This window comes from Aedes albopictus, chromosome 2 (assembly GCF_035046485.1).
Source record: "Aedes albopictus strain Foshan chromosome 2, AalbF5, whole genome shotgun sequence".
NCBI classification, from domain to species: Eukaryota; Metazoa; Arthropoda; class Insecta; order Diptera; family Culicidae; genus Aedes; species Aedes albopictus.
Window position 1 is genome coordinate 176,442,714 of NC_085137.1, and position 20,730 is coordinate 176,463,443.

The following is a 20,730-nucleotide window of genomic DNA, read 5'->3' on the forward strand; positions in this document are numbered from 1 at the left end:
GGCAATATATCTAAAAGGAAGGAAGGAATAGTTCGCCCACACACCAAGTACCACTCCACCTAAACCAACCATCAACTGGTCGAGTGTTGAGGAGCCATCCCACTAAATCGAAGGAGGTAAATTTCCGGTTCCCCAACATTTTTGGTCCTTCGAGCCGGATTGGTTGGACCACGGAAGGACTGGAACTAGCACCAAGATCGCTAGTAAGCGCGCTTGGCTAAGCGCCATCATCAGGACGGGCACAAAGGAGACGATCGCCATTCCCAGCGCGATCAATTATCACCCCGCCATATCATTTGCGGACAATTGAACTGGCGCATTAGGACTACACCATTGGATGCTATTGGACTTCGCGCTCCTTTCCAACTATTATGGCTTCGGACTTGGACATTCACCGATTGGATTTTTTGTGTTGGTGAGTTTGAACAATCTATATGTCCTGCCGAAGCTTGGCCAAATATACAGTACTAACTGGCGCCTTTTCGAAACTTCCTGCATGTGAATCTGCCTGTGAGCGATCGTCATTCATTATCGCTGCAATCTACGAGTGCGTTTGGAGGTAATTGGAGCATTTTCAACCGATACTGGAAGGAACCTGATCAACCTGGAATTCAATGCGAACCTCTGTACATGGTCCGAACACCTTTCAACTCGAGAGTACGAACGTCGAAACCTCATCGCCAATAGGATGGCCTCCTTCTTCGAACAACTGAACCAGCGACGTGTTTTTTCTCTCAGGTAAATTACACATAGTTCAGTATATGTTCGGCCGAAGCGACGTTTATACGATTCTAACCACGGTTTTTCGACGTATTCTCCCGTGTTTTCCTGCTTGGAACGACCACTATTGCCGGCAAGCCTGCCGTGTGACGCAAGCCTACGTGTTGGAGTGGACATCGATTCGCCCATCCATTGACCATTGCTGTTGGACTTGACACTGCAATCAACGACCGACGGCATTTGGACGCTTCATCCCTAGCACGCGTGGTGCGTGTGACGACGACAGTGATTGAAGAGGTGGCGCCATCAGTTACTTGTCCAGGTGAGTCACTTAGAACGTATATGTCACCGAAGCGGGACTACAGAAATTACACGTTTTAATAAATTGAAATCCTCTTCGACAATCACTTGACACGATCCCCTGAGTGCACTTGACGTCACATATACGAATTTGGACCACTGGCTTTTTTTTTGGATTGCGCTCGATTTTGGGCTTTTGCGCCGCTGTTGGTTTCTCAGACTACCCATCCTTGAAATTGGTTGACGTGACGTTGAGCATTACTATCGAGTTCAACCGAAATACAAAATTTGGATTGTGAATTGGATTACCGACTGGGAACAACTACCAGTTTGTGAAGGTAAATTACTATGGTATATGGCCAGCCGTGGCCAGGCTCGTTGGATACTACATGCGTACCCCCTCCTCCTCTTCCGTACATACACCTACACACTTGTGATTTTGAGCTGTGCTGAGACGATAACCGTGAGTCATCAATCAACCGTTGGAGATAACGTGTTCCTGCTCGCTGGACGTTCGATGGGAACCGCATTTTACTGTGTAAGGTAAATATACACAGTATATGCCCGCCGAAGCCTAGGATCACGCGGATCACTACACCCTCCATCCTATTCTCGTTTCCTGCTTGAGCGATACCAACCAACATGGCACCTCGGAAGCCTGCATCGCTGAAGAACCTGGTGGTCAAGCTGCAAGAGATCCAGGCCGATTTGGACGACATTTTGGAATTCACCCAAGATTACGAAGAAGCTACTACCGCTACCGATGTCAACATGCGGTTGATCAGATTGGACGAACTTTGGGAGAAGTACGGCGAGACGTTGGTGGAAATCAAGTGCCATGAAGATTACACCGCTGAAGATGAGACCTACAACGAACAGCGTCTACTCTACAGCAGCCGCTACTACCGATCGAAGTCATCCCTCACGGACAAGGCAACGGAACTGCAAGGTACACCAGAGCTGAACCAGTCAACGCGTGCCAACGATTCAACCCTGCATGGCGCGCTGGACCATGTGCGCCTGCCGCAGATTAAGCTGCAGACTTTCAACGGCGACATCGACGAGTGGATTAGTTTCCGGGATTTATTCACGTCTCTGATCCACTGGAGAACTGATCTTCCAGAAGTAGAAAAACTTCATTATTTAAAGGGGTGTCTTCAAGGGGAACCAAAGGCGTTGATCGATCCTTTGAAAATTACGCAGGCCAATTATCTAATCGCGTGGGACACTCTTTTAAAACGCTATAACAATAGCAAACAGCTCAAGAAAAGACAGGTACAATCGTTGTTTAGTCTGCCTTCGCTTTCCAAAGAGTCGGTTTCGGATTTACACGTTCTTGTTGAGGGGTTTGAAAGAGCCGTGCAAACTTTGGATCAGGTCGTCCAGCCAGCAGAGTACAAGGACCTTTTGCTAGTAAATCTTCTCACCAATCGTTTGGACCCTGTGACCCGCAGAGGATGGGAAGAGTTTTCATCCACAAACGATAAGGATTCCTTGAAGGATTTGATGGAATTTCTACAACGAAGGATCCGTGTACTCGAGTCACTTCCAACGAAGGCCGCCGAATCTAGAGGCGTTCATTCGGTGCAGCCGCAGTCTCAAAAGCAGAAGCAGTCGACGGTGAAAACTAGCTACAGCACAATGCAGTCTTCATCCGGAAAACGGTGCGTGGCGTGCAAGGAGAATCATTTTCTCTTCCAGTGTGCCGCATTCCAGCGAATGTCAGTGGTTGACAGGGATGCACTGCTGAAAACCCACTCTTTATGCAGGAATTGCTTTAAAATGGGCCATATGTCCAAGGAATGCCAGTCCAAGTTCAATTGTCGGAACTGTAAGGGTCGCCACCACACTCTGGTGTGTTTCAGGTCGGAGAAGGATAGCTCTGCAAAGGTCGCAGCGGTTGCTAGGGGCAGCCATCCTTCAATTCCAAGGGAATCCTCCGAGGCCAGCGAAGCTTCCGGATCGGGTTCGTCTCAGGTGGTTAACATGACAGCCACCGACATTCCGGTTTCTGGTGCGGCTCAACAGTATTCTTCGCAAGTCTTGCTAGCAACAGCAGTCGTCGTCGTGGAAGATGACGAAGGAGGACGGTTTCCTGCTCGGGCTCTGCTGGATTCAGGTTCGGAAAGCAACTTCATCACGGAGCGGCTTAGTCAACGGATGAAGACTCACCGAGAAAGGGTAGACATCTCGGTGCGTGGGATTGGTCAGTCAGGGACCAAGGTCAGGCAAAAAATCCAGGCGGTGGTTCGCTCGCGAGTTTCTCAATTCTCGCAATCTATGAGCTTCCTTATTCTACCTAGCGTAACGGTGAATCTTCCAACTGCTACAATCAATATGGATGGTTGGTCGATACCTCCAGGGATCAAACTGGCTGATCCCGCCTTTTTCGAGTCTGGTAGAGTAGATATGGTGCTCGGTATCGAGTCATTCTTCGACTTTTTCGAAACCGGTCAAAGGAAAACCCTAGGAAACGAATTGCCAACGCTCAACGAATCGGTTTTTGGATGGGTGGTGTGTGGAGGCTTATCCAACTCAAGTCAGGATCTGCGCATCACTTGCAACGCTTCAGCAACAGAGAATCTGGAGTCTATGGTTGCCCGGTTCTGGTCCAGTGAAGAGGTTGGTCCGGTCAAGGTACTCTCACCGGAGGAAAAACAATGTGAGGACCTATTCCAAAATACAGTCCAAAGGAATCCCGAAGGCAGATATACTGTCACACTCCCAAAGGAAGAAGACGCTGTTTCACGGCTGGGCGAGTCCAAGGAAATCGCTATCCGGCGTCTTCAAGGTACCGAGCGTAGATTGGGCAGAAATGCAAATCTCCACAAAAGCTATCACGACTTCATGGAGGAATATGAGTCGATGGGACATATGGTGAAGGTGGAAGGAGCAGCGTTAACATCACAACGGCGTTGTTTCCTACCTCATCATCCTGTTTTCAAGGAGGACAGCACTACCACGAAGGTCAGAGTGGTGTTCGACGCTTCCTGTGCGACGTCATCCGGCGTATCCCTCAACAATGTGTTACTGACAGGACCGGTAATACAGGACGACTTGAGGTCAATCATCATGCGGAGTCGTACCAAGCAAATCATGCTCGTTTCGGACGTCGAGAAGATGTTCCGACAAATCTGGGTGCATCCGGAAGACAGACCTCTCCAATGCATCTTGTGGCGCGCTAATCCTCAGGACGAGATCAACGTGTACGAGCTCAAAACCGTTACGTACGGAACGAAACCGGCACCATACCTAGCCACAAGGACCCTCAAACAACTAGCGATGGATGAAGAGGCGACATACCCCCTTGGTGCAGCTGCAGCGAGTGAAGACACATACATGGATGATGTCATCACGGGGGCAGATTCGGTGGAACAGGCTTGCGAGCTTCGTAAACAACTAAGCGAAATGACGGAACGAGGTGGATTTAGGCTTAGGAAGTGGGCTTCCAATTGCTCCAAGGCCTTGGAAGGACTTACTGAGGACAACCTAGCGATCCGAGAGGTGGACGGAATCAATTTGGACCCGGACCCGTCCGTGAAGACCCTCGGACTTACCTGGATGCCGAGGAGTGATCAGCTGAAGTTTAAGTTCGACATTCCGGCGGTGCAACAAGATCAACAATTCACCAAACGGGAAGTACTATCCATAATCGCGACGCTCTTCGACCCCCTAGGGCTGCTAGGAGCAACAATCACAACTGCGAAGATCGTGATGCAGCTTCTCTGGAAATTTCGAGACGATGATGACCATGCGCTGGACTGGGACCAGCCGATACCTTTGATGGTGGGTGAGGTTTGGAGGAGATACCTCACACAACTTCCTCTGCTGAACGAAATCAGGATCGATCGTTGTGTCGTCATTCCCAACGCAGTTACCACGGAAATCCATTGCTTCTCGGACGCCTCTGAGAAGGCATATGGCTGCTGTATTTATTCGAGAAGTGTAGATGCAGCAGGAAAGATTAGGGTGCGGTTACTTTCGTCAAAATCAAGAGTAGCCCCTCTAAAATGCCTAACGATTCCGCGTCTAGAACTTTGCGGCGCTGTACTATCAGCGCAACTCTTCGAAAAGGTGCAAGAATCTCTGAAATTCCCGACGCAGCCATATTTCTGGACGGATTCCACCTGCGTCCTGCGTTGGATTCAGGCTGCACCGACAACATGGACCACTTATGTGGCCAACCGAGTGGCAAAAATCCACACGCTCACCAATTCGGAACAGTGGAGACACGTACCTGGCAAGGAGAATCCAGCCGACTTGATTTCCAGAGGTATAATGCCGAAAGACATCATCCAAAATGAATTCTGGTGGCGTGGACCGCAATGGTTAGAAGGAGATTCTGGACAATGGCCAAACAAACCGGAATCTGGTCTCGTACAAATAAATTCGGACGATGGTGAAGGAAAAAAGTTTGTGGCACTACGCCACGAAAAATGATTAGTATAGTGATTTCAACGAAGCTGTTCTTAGTTTTTGGTGAAGATTTTCGTATGATAAATTTGTGTACGAGTGAGATTTTGTGCTTCGGTGTCGAAGGGTGAATTGGTGAAGCGAAAATATGTGTTTGCGGAACATTCGGACTTTGTCTCTTCGAATCAGAAAAAAATCGCAATTCGGCGATCGGGTGGATATACATTACGGAACGGATGGACAGCCGAATCGGCTCGTTCCGACCTTGGTTTATGCGGACGTCGGACGATTCATTTGGGTGAAAACATCCGCGATACCAACATCCCTTCGGGAAAGTTTTGTTGTTCGTCGGCGGAGAGGGTATTGCCCTTCGTGAACAGAGGAAAAATACGTTATAGAAGTATTTGGTGTGGCTTCGGAAGCTGAATATTATTCGTTTCACGTCGAAAGGCAAAATGTGACTCCGTAGGCGCGTGCTTCGTGTGGGGATTTCAAAGGAAGATGCAGCTCTCCCGTTGCATTGCGCTACTTCAATTGTGAATTCCGCTGGCATGTTGGTGATAAGTTGCTGACGCAGATTTACAACTTATTGACCTACTAATATTTGATATGGCGAAAAAGAATCAGTTCCGCTGGCATATTTGTATCGAGTTTCAGTTATTTGATGTGAAGATACGGCTATCAGCAGTAGAAGCAATGTGAATTTCGGTGTTTATTCCTGTACGTTGAGAGTTCCTGTGCGAAGTACATAGTAACACTCAGATGACGATGCAGTGTTAGCAGCTTGTGGTGAGATTAACCCGATTTATCTTTTTCGGACGATTTTTTGCAATGGCATTTTTCTGTATTATTATGCCTTGGTAGGGTATCGCGCCACTTGGGCGGTGTCTTCTATATTCGTCTGTTTTCCACTATAACTCAGTCAATTTTGAACCAATTGACTTGAAATGTTCTACACGGGTAGATACTATACCTATCTCACCACATTCCAAAAGTTGTGTCAATTGGTTCAAATTTGACTGAGTTATAGTGGAAAACAGACGAATATAGAAGCCACCGCCCAAGTGGCGCGATTCCCTATATCTAATAACGCAGGTAGATCGTTTCACAATAATTCGTTACTACGTAAGATCTACGATCAATCTTTTTTATGCATTCTTGTGTAAAACAATAACCGTCATTTTTTCTTCAATGAAATGAATGTAAATTTATTTCAAGAGTACTCAAGTTTATTTAAAAATATAATCATCAATAAATAACCTCTACATTCGTTACTAATATTTACTCTTTCAGCGGTAATAAGGTAAATGATATTACATAATTGAATATTTATAATAACTCATCATACGCTTTTTCGCCAAGGAAAGCATCCCAATAAATCCCACCCAACTTCCAACTCCAGATATCTATGAAGTGGCCCAAGTTCTTGGACATGTTCTGAGTAGATATCTAATCAACATTTCCTCCCCATCCCCGCTGATCGTAAGGACCTGGCCAGGTGTCGAGAGTTCGTTAAATGAAAGGTTTGTCAAATCCCAGGCAACTTTTCTGGCGCATTAAACGTCTCTATCGACAGCCACCCCAGGATGTGTACGGTCGGCTATGCTATGCTATGCTATGCTATGCTAATGGCCAAACAAACCGGAATCTTTTAATGCGGTTGAAGCAGAGAAGGAGAAGCGGCGCACAGTCGTTGTTTGTACCAGTTCCCCTACCGCAGAATTCAACGATTGGTATCTGGGACGATCCTCATCGTATATCGAACTTGTCAGGCGGACGGCGTACTGGTTACGGTATCTCAAACTTCTACGCACTCCGAAGGAACAGCGAAATCCACCGAAGTTTTTGACGACAGTGGAGTTACGAGAAGCAGAGTTTACCGTAGTGCGGATGGTGCAGAAGGAATTCTTCGTGGATGAATGGAAGGCGCTGGCGAAAAGGGAAGCAGTTCAAAGAAAGTCACCACTGCGGTGGTTTAGTCCGTACATATCCGAGGACCAGGTCATCCGTGTAGGAGGTAGACTCCGCCATTCAGAAGAAGCCGAGGATACCAAACACCCCATGGTTTTACCTGCCGGCCATCACCTCACCAAGTTGATCCTCCGCTACTACCACGAAAAACTGCTGCACGCTGGCCCGCAGTTGCTATTGGCAGCAGTTCGTCAACGTTTTTGGCCGTTAGGAGGGAGAAACGTAGCTCGGAACGTGGTCCACCGGTGCATGAAATGCTTTCGGTCAAAACCGACGTCGATTGAGCAGTTTATGGGAGAACTGCCGGCGGCACGTGTCACTGTGTCTCGTCCCTTCTCACAAACCGGTGTGGATTACTGTGGGCCCTTTTACGTACGGCCTGCACCCAGGCGGCCGGCCGTCAAGATGTACGTCGCTGTGTTCATTTGTCTCTGCACCAAGGCGGTGCATCTGGAGCTTGTATCCGACCTTACTACGGACAGGTTTATCCAAGCTCTGCGTCGGTTTACGTCTCGGAGGGGCAAGGCCAAGGACATGTACTCCGACAATGGAACCAACTTCGTTGGAGCAAGGAACAAACTTCGGGATCTATACGAGCTAGTAAGAAGTCAGGAGCACCAGGAAAGGATTGTCAAACATAGTTTGGAAGACGGTACGCAATGGCACTTCAACCCACCGAGTGCTCCGCATTTTGGGGGCCTTTGGGAAGCAGCAGTGCGTTCCGCTAAGGTTCACCTACTTAAGGTAGCAGGAGAAACAACATTGTCTCCGGAGGACTTCAACACGCTGCTCGTGCAGATCGAGGGTTGCCTAAATTCCCGTCCATTGACACCTATGTCAGACGATCCCAACGATTGGGAGCCGTTAACACCTTCTCATTTTTTGATTGGATCAAGCCTTCAAACCCTTCCGGACCCAGATTTGGAAGGCGTTCAGATGAATCGTCTCGACCGTTTTCAACTAGTACAGAAAATCCTCCAAGACTTCTGGAAGAGATGGAGGCGCGAATATTTGTGTCAGCTTCAGGGGAGGAATAAACGCTGGAAGCCACCGGTGCAAATCAAGGTCGGTAAACTCGTCGTCATCCGAGAGGACAACCAGCCACCGATGCGGTGGAAAATAGGAAGGATTGTGGAGATTCATCCTGGAATGGATGGGGTAGTAAGGGTTGTCACCTTAAAAACAGCATCTGGAATACTGAAACGTGCTGTGGAGAAGCTCTGCCTTTTACCATCTCCGGAGCCAACGTCCAATCAGTCAAATGAATGATCTACGTACAGTGCACACTCTCCCATCCAGTCGAAGAGGACTTGTTTTCTTTCCTTTCAGAAATTGCAGCAATTCCTGGGTGGGTGAGGATGTTGTGGAGTAAAGGCATCCCCCTTAAGCTACATCCCTGACTCGATTGCAAATTAACTGCGATCAGTAGCCTTTATCGAACAATAAATTAACTGACCATCACGGCACCAGACAGGCTAGCGGATAGATCGGTTGTAAACAACCGTTCGTGTAGGTAGCAACCTGCTGGACTGATACGCGATAGTGAGAGTTCGACTGTCGTTTGGGAGATAGCCGGAGAAGGGATGCATTTAAATCAGCAGTGGTGGATATGTTGACAAGAGATACGGTGACCGATGATAAGAGAGGAATCTTGGCTCTTCTCAAAATCTACATTCTGCGATCGTGATCAACCATCTGGCAATGACCTTTAGATCAACGTAGGCAGTTAACATCGATCATTCCCTCCGATCACAGGCGCGCCGGTGAAGGCCTACGCACGGCTTTTTGTGAACCTCTTTTGTTTGTAAGCGTGATGTTAGTTTTAAGAAAATAAATGTAGTCCGTATAGTTGGTGTTTGTTTTAAAAATACAGTTTGTTTTAATGTACCGCGAGTGAGTGTTGTTACTTGAAACGGAGGAATTGTGCCCAATGTCCGCAGGAGTCGGCAATATATCTAAAAGGAAGGAAGGAATAGTTCGCCCACACACCAAGTACCACTCCACCTAAACCAACCATCAACTGGTCGAGTGTTGAGGAGCCATCCCACTAAATCGAAGGAGGTAAATTTCCGGTTCCCCAACAGCACGTATTAAAAAACCTCATAATCTGAATTTCAAAATACTATAACTCGAAAACGGTTTGTTGGATTGAATTGGTGTCTTAGAGGATGTTTGGGAATATTTGAAGGGCTCATACAAAAAAAACATACTGAGAGTAATATTCATCGCGGATTCATGTTAGATGTCATATAATTTCAATTTTCTTCAAACCTTATTTTCCGTGTTATTATTTTTCTTGAAAAAATATCTGAGTTTCAGCATCAAAATTGGCCATGTAGCCCATGCTGCTCAATTGCTTTTAACTAGATTTTCTCGAATTTTTATTTTTCATTGATTTTAAAACGGACCATTTTTGATATTTTTTTATACCAAAAATAGATTCTACGTTGAAGTTTCAATGAAAAAAAAACATGCAATTGTTTCCCTAAATTTAACCATACTTGTTACAGCGGATTCAAAAAAATCAAAAAAAAAGGAAAGAAATTGGACTTTATTAAATGTTCTTCCAGACGGTCTGAAAATTGACATATCTGATAATTGATAGTTGATTCTAAAAACTATAGAACAGCAAAAAAATCTTGAAATTCACAAAATCCCATTACATTTATCTTTTTTTTTCTTTTTTATTAAATTCGCTATAACTTAAGTATGGTTGAATGTTGAAAAAAGAAAATGCGAAGTTTCTTCAATGAAATTCGCACGTTGAATCTATTTTTGATATAAAAATCATTAAAATAGATCATTGAAAATAGATCAAAAAAAATCGAGAAAAAAATAGTTAGAAGCATTTGGCTATCTTGGGCTACTTGGCAAATTTTGTGACTGGAAGTCAACTTTCTCAAAAAAATAAAAATAAAAATCGAAGGTGTTGTTCTTGAAAAATTGGCACTATAGAACATTCTTGTACCGACTTTTCGAACCCTCTAAGCAGAATACCCTCTTCGAATGAGTGTAATCAGTTTCAGGAAGATTACAAGTGGTAGTTGAAATACGCGTATCTGTCACAGGATAAGCAACATAGAGCGGAATTAAAAGGTACGAAACTGATTACACTCATTCGACTATAGAACATCTAACACAGATCCGCGATGAATATTACTCTCAGTGTATTTTTTTCTGAAAGTCCTTCAAATAACCTAAACATCTTATATCAATCCAACAAACCGTTTTCGGGTTATATTTTTATAAGAAGAATATTAGTTTTTTTTTTTCATATCCCCTTTTCAAACATTAGGTAAGGAAAAATGGTTATGTGTTGATTGATGCAATAGCAAATGATACATGAAATCCAGCACATGTACAAAATCTCATTTAAATTAAAAAATATAGTGTCAAAAATGGCAATTATTTTCGTATTTTGGACAGGAAATGCTCTACTGCCGTGTGCAGCATAGTTGTCCCAAAGACAAACAGGCGTAACATCTACAGTGATAGACATTCGTTTAGCCGGGACCAAAAAAAAACAAAAAAGTGTCAGGAAACTCATACAAAAGATTTTACTTTTTTATCGTAGTGAGAGTATATCTAGTAGGGGAGACTGAGGAGACTTTATCCCTGGGGAGACTTGTTCCCCCCATATTTTCTCGGAATCAAAAACAGTTTTCTTCTAGCATATTTTTTCCAAAACGACATCTGGGCAGGCGACAATGTTTTGGCTACAATTGATTTTAATTACGTATTGCATTATTTTTAATGGCTGATGGTTTGTTTTCAGTCTTTCAGAAATCTTTCTGGCGAATTCGAAAAATCTCAATAACTTTGTGAAAATTGAACCAAATCGTGTCAAAACTTCACAGCACATAGTATAAATAAAATGCTATCAAACGTATTTATCCAAATAAGGCTGTTATATAAATATTTCAATTAATGTAGCTTAGTGTATACAACAGTGACATAGGGAGACTTGATCCCTCGAGGATTACATACACATTATACATGTGAAAAATAAAATTCTGTTTGAAAGCCTCTAGTTACTCGGAATTCTAGTATATTCAATGATAAAACGTGTTAGATAATTATTATTTTAGTACAAATCATGAAAATGGGGATCAAGTCTCCCCATTTTTAAAATACGGCATATCCTTGACAATTTAAGGGAATCTTATAATTTCAAATACACCGTATTCATCAAAAATGCAAGAAAACTTGATACGATCACGATCAAACGATCAATTCTGACTATACATGCCAATAGTTGCTCCTCCGTGATTGATCTGAACTGGTACCAATTGCACTGAGATCCAACTGAAGAAGGGGCTGGGACATTCCACTTATTCTCAAAGTGCAATTTTAGCAGCTCATGCATATTTGATCAATAACGGCGCCGGCCAAGTCCTTATAGTCAGCTGGGAAGGGAGAGGAATGTTAGAGTGTACTGGTTGTTGCTACTAGAGACCGAGAGCACTCTGCGTCCCCACAACCCGCACGGACTGGGGTATTTGTTAGACGGAAAGGATGTGAGATCTGGGAGTCACCGTTGGGTCGGTGATGCGATCCATGGATAGGGGTTATTTTATAGTGTTCGTGATAGATTGTGTGGTGAATAAGGTCAAGCGGCACAGCACGCTTTGGTTGCATAACTTATAGGCGTTATATATACACTGTGCTGTAAGTGAAAGTTGGAAGGAGAGAAACGACTTTTTTTCAATTCGTTTCTGGTTCTAGCGATGGCTATGAACATATGAATATACATGAGTTGTATATGTAGAGAAGAGAGAGCGAGAGAAAGTGGATAGAAAGATACAAAGTAGGATGAAAGGGACGGGCCAGGGATTGAACCCATGACCTTCTGCATACGAATCAGAAGCGGTAGCCACTAGACCACCAAGCCCGTCGTCATCAAAAAAAAAAATCTTTTCAAGTTTTCTTGCATTTTTTTTTCAACAAAAATGCAAGAAAACTTGAAAAGAAAATGAATAGGAAGCTTTTGGAGTTATTTCCCCTTTAAATTAACCATGTGCTCAAAAGGGGATCAATTGTGGCCCATTTTTGAAAAATACATCATAAGACATGCCTCCATAAAAACACTGTTTTGAAAACTTTAACAATATATTTAAGTCCTTCTGTTGTGTATAAACTTGCAATAGATGTTTACCTGCCATTCTGTACGAAGAATGGATCTAGTTTTGTGTTTTTTTTTCTTAAAGTTGCAGGCAAATTAAAAAAAGGGATCAAGTCTCCCCAGTCTCCCTACTGTTTTATAAAAATGAGATACATCACACCAATTTTTCATTTACCAATGATGAAAATCATTGGTCATCATTTACCAATGATGAAAACCAATTTTTCATTTACCTCGGCTAAACGAATGTCTAGGAAAAAAAATGACATTTGAAGGGTTTTTACCCTCGTTTTTATTATTTAAGTGTATATATAAGTGTGATGTATCACATTTTTATAAAACAGTACTAGATATGCTATCACTACGATAAAAAAAATATAATAAAATCTTTTGTACACACTTAATTCAGATTGCCGGGATATCAGCATTTTTTCAAACTTTTGCCGAGATTCGCACAGCCGAGCAATCAGCAAATAATCATTTTGCCGGGATCTCGGCAATTTTGACAGTTCATTGCTGATAGTCGGCAATCGTTTTGCTGAGAATCAGCTAACAATCGTCACTTTTTGCTGAGATACCAGATAAAGATTTTGCTGAGCAGACGGCTGTGCGCGATTTTGCAGAGCCCGCGAATCTGTTTTGAGTGTGTATGAGTTTCCTGACACTTTTTTGAAATTTTTTTGGCCTCGGCTAAACGAATGTCTATCACTGTAGAACAATTTTTGTGAAATGCCATCGCCCAGTTCAAACTACTATCACCTGGAATGTCCCACGAAACATTGCGTTGTGCAATATCGTCAGCAGAAAGCGTTAGTGTGAAACGTCAAACGCAAAGAAAAACGATGCGCGCGCCTCTACTTGTGACTGCCACAACTATAAAGATTTAAAATTTAATGATGAAAATGACAAAAGCGTGGTCGATGGAAATTTCGCCAGTGTTACGTCTGTTTGTCTGTGGTTGTCCCATGTTAATAGTGATTCCCATAGAACATGGGACAACTATGCTGCATAGTGGAAGTCTCTAACTACATAAACTTATGTAGAGCCTGTGTGATAATCGAGAAATTTTCAAGACATGTTTTTTTTTTTCAGGTAGTATTCAGCATGTTCTACTGATCCCTTTTGCTCACCCATGAAAATTACTTCTCTATCAAACATGCTCGATTGCTTTCCTTATCTTAATCAATTTCGATGTCCAAGCGGAACTACAACAGTTCCCTTGAGCGGCAAGGTTCAACAACTAATCAATTCACCCTCGATTTGCGATGTGTTGTGTCGGTTCGAATTCCGGAAAGGACTTGACATTTGTTTCATGTACCGGACGCCTCTTCATGCATAAATTACATTAATCAAACTATCAAACATCCGTTTTCGTCCACCATCACGGTATGCTTTCTCCGAACAAACACGATAGCCATTCCAGTTCAACCATACTGTGATGCCATTCACTACATTGCATTTTGAATACAGTGGTGCCTAGCAGTTAAGACTACCCTATAATCCATAACTCAAACCCACCATCACATCGATGCTGTTTCAGCCAAAATAACGGCCACGCGGAATGGCGAATGAATAGCTCTTAATAATGTCGACTTTTCGAAAATCACTACTATCCAGTGTAGGAGCCCCCGGTGGTGTTGGCCCGAAATCGATTACAAAGCCGGTCGGTAATAATTTTAATGACCGACCAATTTAAAATTCGATTCAGCTTATCGTGCAATAAAAGCCTCATCCCAAAAGCCAGCCAGCAAACGTCATCGTGTTGCGATTCGCTGAAACTACGAAACTAGGTCCTGACCGTACGGCTACTAGGTAGGTACATACAATAGGTAGCCTAAAATAATCATAATAGACGGCAGCAAAAGTCGATTTATCCTGCGGCAATTCGGTCAAACCGAGTAGTAGAGCAATGTGCAGCATGGTACATACGGTTTGGCATGCATAGCAAGTATGAAATATGCGTAACAGGGTGTGAAATATGACCCAACACGGATCGGTACTCCTGATTTCATTTGAAAACCAAATGAGTAATTTTTACTTGGCATCTCTAGAAATCAACTTGTTGCTTCAATAGGTTATTTCGAGGGGTTAACGAATTTTCATAAAAAATGTCACACCGCATCAGGATTGTGGTTGTGCTAAATAAAGTGCAACTGATTTGCCTATGTACTCTTTAGAGTCGTAAACAACGGGATTGCGATTCACTGTACCTCTTTCTAGGCCAATATTTGACTCCAATCGATGATGACCTCTTGAATGGAGTTCGTGGAAACAACTAATGATGCTGTTCATTAGATTTGATGTTGTGGTATCATTGCGTGAAACCTGTTTATGAAGATCACTTGGCATTTTGGTGAAAACATGTTCCTGAAATCCAAGCACAAGTTCTCATGTACCAATTATCGAACCACATGGGAACAGTTATCACCGAGCTGAATTATAAGGTATTCTTTAATTTAGACACTCAAAAGTCACGACTTAACGTTTAGAGAGTACTACTCTAGCGTGAGATAAATACTGGAAAAATTTTATTATTGAGGATTATTGAGTGTGCAACAATTGGCGATTTACCCTACATAAAGTGATGGCAGGCTGCGGTGGGCTATGCACATAGACAGTATGTCGGAAAAACGACAGCCTAAAACTGTTTTCAGCAGAGAACCGGGAAGGGGCCGTCGGTTTCGTAGTAGGCCACACACGTTGGTATTTTGCAGTTGAGGAGGCTTTAGCCGCGCTATGGGGCGCATTTTAAAGTCAGGACTCCTATAACACGGTAATGTTACTACCCAAGACTAACTAGTGGGCGTAAAGTGGGGAAAACCGTGATGTTGGAGTCCCGACTATACGTCTGCTTTCCTCTGTACATATGGATTTGGCATTATCGAGAACCATGCGTCTCCATCTGATGATGTATAAGTAGACTTCAATCAAATGAAGTGACGAACCCGATACACATTTTGAAAATACTACTGTGAACCATGCATCCCTCCAGGCTTTGAGATATGTATGGAAACTTCTATAAATTACGTCATACTCGAATGTCGATTTTCTCCCCCGGATTTCAAACCAGAACATACATAGATATAGAGGTGGGACAATGTTTACTGTCTAAGCAAACGAGGTCAAATAACGAATCAAATACAATAGCGTATGTAGTTCACGACAGGACTATCGCACAAGTTTGGTAGTCAATGGGTTGATTCCATATGATATATATAATCAGCATGCGATCGCTTAAGTTCTGTGCACTTCAAATTAGACAACCTTTCCAAATGATGAAAATAATCGTTTTACGCTTTTCCTTCGACCATTCTATTCAATCTTGAGCTTATCCGACTCAATAAAAAAACACGGGTACGTTCGATGCTTCTTGTGAGCTTCTCGCTCTTTGAAAGAAGCATGACACTAGATAACGGCCTATCATACAACGCCCAATGGCACATCCGAAAACTTTTCCTGACAGCTGCAGCGGGAATCGAACCCCCGCTCCTCAGCACGATGCAACTATATGCTTGGTGAAACTTGCCGCACTACGTCTAGATTACTTGCATCTGATGCAAACTTAATTTATATAATGAAATAGCATGATGGCATTTTGTCTCGGGGTGGATATTACCCTAGGTTACCCTAAGGAGGAAATGTCTCATCCCTTGAAAAAGAATTTCAATGGAATGACATCAAATTTCTTAGCAACGATACTCATAACGTTTTGATTCACATCTACAACACACATGACATGGAGCGGTTGACGAGATGTCAGCAGTTTTGCTCAGGGTACGCAAAAACGGACCACGCCAAAGAGCAAACGCTTAGTCCTTATGCATGTTAGCAACAAACACGCTGCGCGACTAGCGCTAATCAGACGATGAAGACAATAAAACCAATATTGCTAGCCGTGCGTGTGGCGACATTCCAGAGTTTCTGCAAATGTTTTCCGAAATATAAACCAAAGAGTATTTTTTTTTTTGAAAACTTCTGCGAAGTAGCAAATTTTTAGAAATTTTCTGGACAATTTATTGGCTTTCTCAGGCATAGATTGCATGAAATACTGCGCTGAGAAGCCAACTATCTCCCGATAGGAACGTTTCGTCAATAAGAGTAAAGTACGGTTATACTATGGACTTTTCAACTAATAGTGTTAAATAGCAGCACAATAGTCGCTCGTTTGGAAAAGCAGCACGTTTTCCGATTGCAAACGGCTGACCAGTCCGAGTACCTTTTCCAAACGAGCGACTCCAAAGAGCTCAGGTCGTGGATTGATACGATCACTGGCGCCCAACGTAAAAGTAACCATTTGAGGTTCCAAGGAGGAAAAAATATCTACGGATATTTTTTCTCTATTAGCGTTGGGGGAGTTTTCGTAATAAAATTCCTCAAATCCACTCTGGTCACATTAGGTGCTTAAACAAAACAAGTTTTGCCTTCCACGATTTGTAAATGATGTTCACCTTCACTAAAATCAATGCAAACAGTCCTATCCTAGCAGTGGTCATCTTCAGGGATTAGATATGACTGAGCTGAAATCAAAATCGTGCGACCTAAGGGTGTTTGATGAAGTTAGAGAATACCGCTCGTTTATAAAAGCGTTTATGAATTGAATGCCACCAATCCGCCGCAACACATCTGCACCGTAGCGCCGAATCCTATCGATGCCATTCTTCATGAGCTCGATCGCGATTATGGTTAAAAGAACTCGTTGCTCGCGACGCATAACGTTAAAATCACTATGGGAAGCTAAGACGATCATTAAATACTTGGTTCAGTCCCCGGTCTATAGAACCAATATAATCACCTCATATCATTTTCTGGACAGCCACCAGGAGATTTCAGCTCCACAACAATGCCTCTACTCCGGACCTCTGTAGAATGCATGTATAAGCATACTACATACTACAAAGAGTCCAAAAGTAACTTTCATTCACCAGTCCAAAAGTTTACTGAAGCTAACTCTCCCAGACAAGTTGCTCGATTCGAGTAGTGTTGGGATCTATGATGCAGCTTGGACAAACTAACCCTTCTACTATGTCAGCAATCCTAAAGTCGCTGGATTTCTTTAAGCGCCACCAGAATTTGACTTTCTCACTGGTTCTTGGCACTCAACCAGCAACTTACTCTTCATGTTTTTTCTTACGTTCACGTTTTAAATGTATGCGGCTATAACTTACATCTTTCACAGAAGATTTAGAGATGAGAATCATAGCTCCGTCAAAACCAAAACACAGCGTGAATAATGGCCAAATAATATTTGACTTTCGAACTTTGTTAAAACGAAGTTGTAAGTTATTAAAAGTACTTTCAATATTATTCACCAGGTAGCAGCGAAACCCATCCCTGCTTCAATGGCCTCGGTACGGTATAACTCAGTTCATTTCCGAAATACAATTATGTGACAAAACGTATTACCAATAACCTTCTAAGGACATCCCAATTTAGTCAGTTTCATTTAAATATACAATCAATTTTCAAGCTCACATTGGGTACTTGGTGATTGCCAAACAAGGGTCATTGCCCTTCGGATTGGCTAATGATCACAGTCAAAATGTCGTACTGTTGAGCGTTGTCGGTCGACCCATTAAAATCCTCCGAACAATAGTTCTCGTCGCTTCTGTCCACAAGCAGTGTGACTAAAGAAGCCGAACCGTTCTTGGATGCTGAGGCTAGACTCTGAAAACCTGAAATACTTAGATGTGAATATTCGTTTCACGACCAAGTTTACTTCCATTTGAAATTGCGGTATCTACCTTCTGTCCTTGACCACTTAGCCTAGGGCAATCGCTTTCCGCGGAGCGAGCCATGTAGGCGTTTCAGGTCAAAAGGAGCCGTCGTAGAAGCAAATTTCTGAAAGAACATTACCCGACTTTAGGAGGAGACGTCCTCGAATAGCGGGGTTTACAATGTATACGCGCGCGCGGGTTGCGTTCCATAGCGAACGACAGCCAAACGAATACTGTCTGGACTGATGCCGATCGATCCCAAGCTAGGGCGATCGGAGAACTTCTCCGGCGAAAGCATTATAAAGCTTATATTCTCCTTCAGCAATACATAATTAACTTGCGTGTTAGTATTGTTATGTACTTCAAGTACAATCGAATCGTCTATTGTTTCCCTTCGTATTCATATGATCACTAGAATTCGTGAGAAATAATCGTCGGTAGAAATTTGTGTGGATCAGTATCCCTCGGTCTTTCACGCGTATCGGTACTGTTCCGCGCGACAGTCGGTGGCGCGTCAATTATTTTGACCACGGTTCGTATGCGAGGCAGTAGATGTTGTGTGAGCACAGAAACCGCGATTGTTTTACTGATCCACCCTAGAAAGTCCCATGATGTTCTGACATGGGAAGTTGAAGCTGATTCAAGCGAAGATTTTGACCTATTTATATATGGAAGTTCGCACTGTTTTTTAGAAGTTGAACTGTGATAATCAATAGTAGTTCAGTTGTAAGGCATGTTCTGTTTGTTTTTGCATTTGGTGTTTTTTTTTGTTTGCTTTATATCGTTTTGTATTGTTTAGATAATTACGTTCATTTAGAAGTAGCTCAGTGTAAAAAAAAGCAATTGTAAATTCCTTTTTTCCCCTGACCAGAGGGGGATGTTACCGTACGGTAACTTTGTATATTGTGTGGGGTTGTAGGGAAAGTTTTTGTGAAGCTAGTTTAACGTCCCATTTAAATGCACTGTGATTGAGTGTGTCGATATAAAGCAAAAGCTGTGTGTTAAGTGGGTGACCAACTCGCCCACCCGTGTGAAGTAAGCACCGATGAGGGCGGAAATGAGAAGCGAAATGGGATGGTGGGAGAAAGAGCGGAAAAAGTGGAGCGAATTGGTGGGAGTAAAATATTCGAGACCAGTAAGGAAGATGGCATTCGATACGAAGGACGTACAAACAAAAGTGAGACTTTCCCAAAGTTTTGTTATAAAAGTTCAAGTTCGATGACGTTGAGCGCGAGTGATTATCAGGATTGCGGAACCTCACGACCCCCCCCCCCCCCCCCCGTCCCTCCGTGGGCAGACGACTCGGCTCGGATGTTTCGTCAGACCTGCGTGCTGGTCCGTATTCAACTCGCACTTGTTCCACTACGACCGCTAGCTCGATTACCGCAACGAAACGGATTCAACCCCCCCCCCCCCTTTCGGGGTGGCCCAGGAATTGCCTGTCATCAAATTTCCACCGAATTTCCGGCGTACTTCAACCGCATCCATCGCGCAATCAAACTCTTCTGTGGCCGCTTGTCCGATCACCAAACGGCCATGCCTTAACCACACCATGATCATCAAAAACGTCCACCAACCAATCAGGAGATCCGATCCCCTCCCACATCATCGGCAGTAGTCACTATTATAAACCAGCCAGACTAGCGACCCGTCCGGCCACGCCTCGCCATCCACGACACCACTTCGATATTCGACATGTAAGTGCAATAGAACAAAAGTTCAAGGTAAATCATTTTCACTATTTAGGACCACCCCACTGAAAACTCCCCCATCCGAAAAACGCCCTGGGACCCGGGAGTCAAAAGAGGCCTTTCGAGCCCACCCCGGAAGCTGCCGTTGGCTGGACCAGCAGCTTGTGGCTTAGGCACGGCTCCTTCTGGGCCGGCGCGATCGACTCCCGGGGTCAAAAGTTGTTTCATAGTAATCAAACTTTTCAAGCTCAAGCGAAAAATTTAGTTTCCACATTAACAATTTCAACTTTGTAGTACCCTTGAATCCCGTTGTTTGGCGGCGAAGCCATTCTATAATTGATTCCAAACAATCTCCCACCAAGCAAGCAGAAAATCTCAGAATGCACATTAATTTCACTTAGATCTCGAGAAAACTTTTCTCGCCTCCGCGTAGGTACTCATATATTTTCGTTCTCCCGCAGCTACGTTCGTTGTAAGTGTAAATATGTGTAGGTATATCGGATACGCAGCTCCTTGGATGAACTTTTCTCCCATTACTTTTCTCATATCGGTGACCTTTCAGCAAAACACTTGAGCGTTCGGAAACAATTGAGGGAGACAAATTATGAACGTGCTGGTAATTGTTACTTACAAATTGACAATATCAATCAGAATTTCACAAGGAAGCAACAACTCAACTAATGATGTCGTAAGAGAATAAAGCGCGAAAGCTAAAAACGTAATAATAGAGCATAGATCAATTCAAAATGAAACGAAAATAGCACACTTGCTAATTTTTGCTGTCTCAAAGAAGTAGGGT

At 43.5% G+C, this 20,730-nt stretch overlaps 1 protein-coding gene across 1 annotated transcript; it reads left to right on the plus strand.

Moving 5' to 3' along the window:
• The first annotated feature begins 1,662 nt into the window (after positions 1 to 1,662).
• On the plus strand, positions 1,663 to 20,407 carry LOC134286276 (uncharacterized). The gene is made up of 4 exons (XM_062847864.1): positions 1,663 to 5,293; positions 7,154 to 8,209; positions 19,825 to 19,937; positions 20,393 to 20,407. The coding sequence occupies exons 1-4, from the start codon at positions 1,663 to 1,665 to the stop codon at positions 20,405 to 20,407; spliced, it is 4,815 nt and encodes a 1,604-aa protein (XP_062703848.1).
• Positions 20,408 to 20,730: the final 323 nt, after the last annotated feature.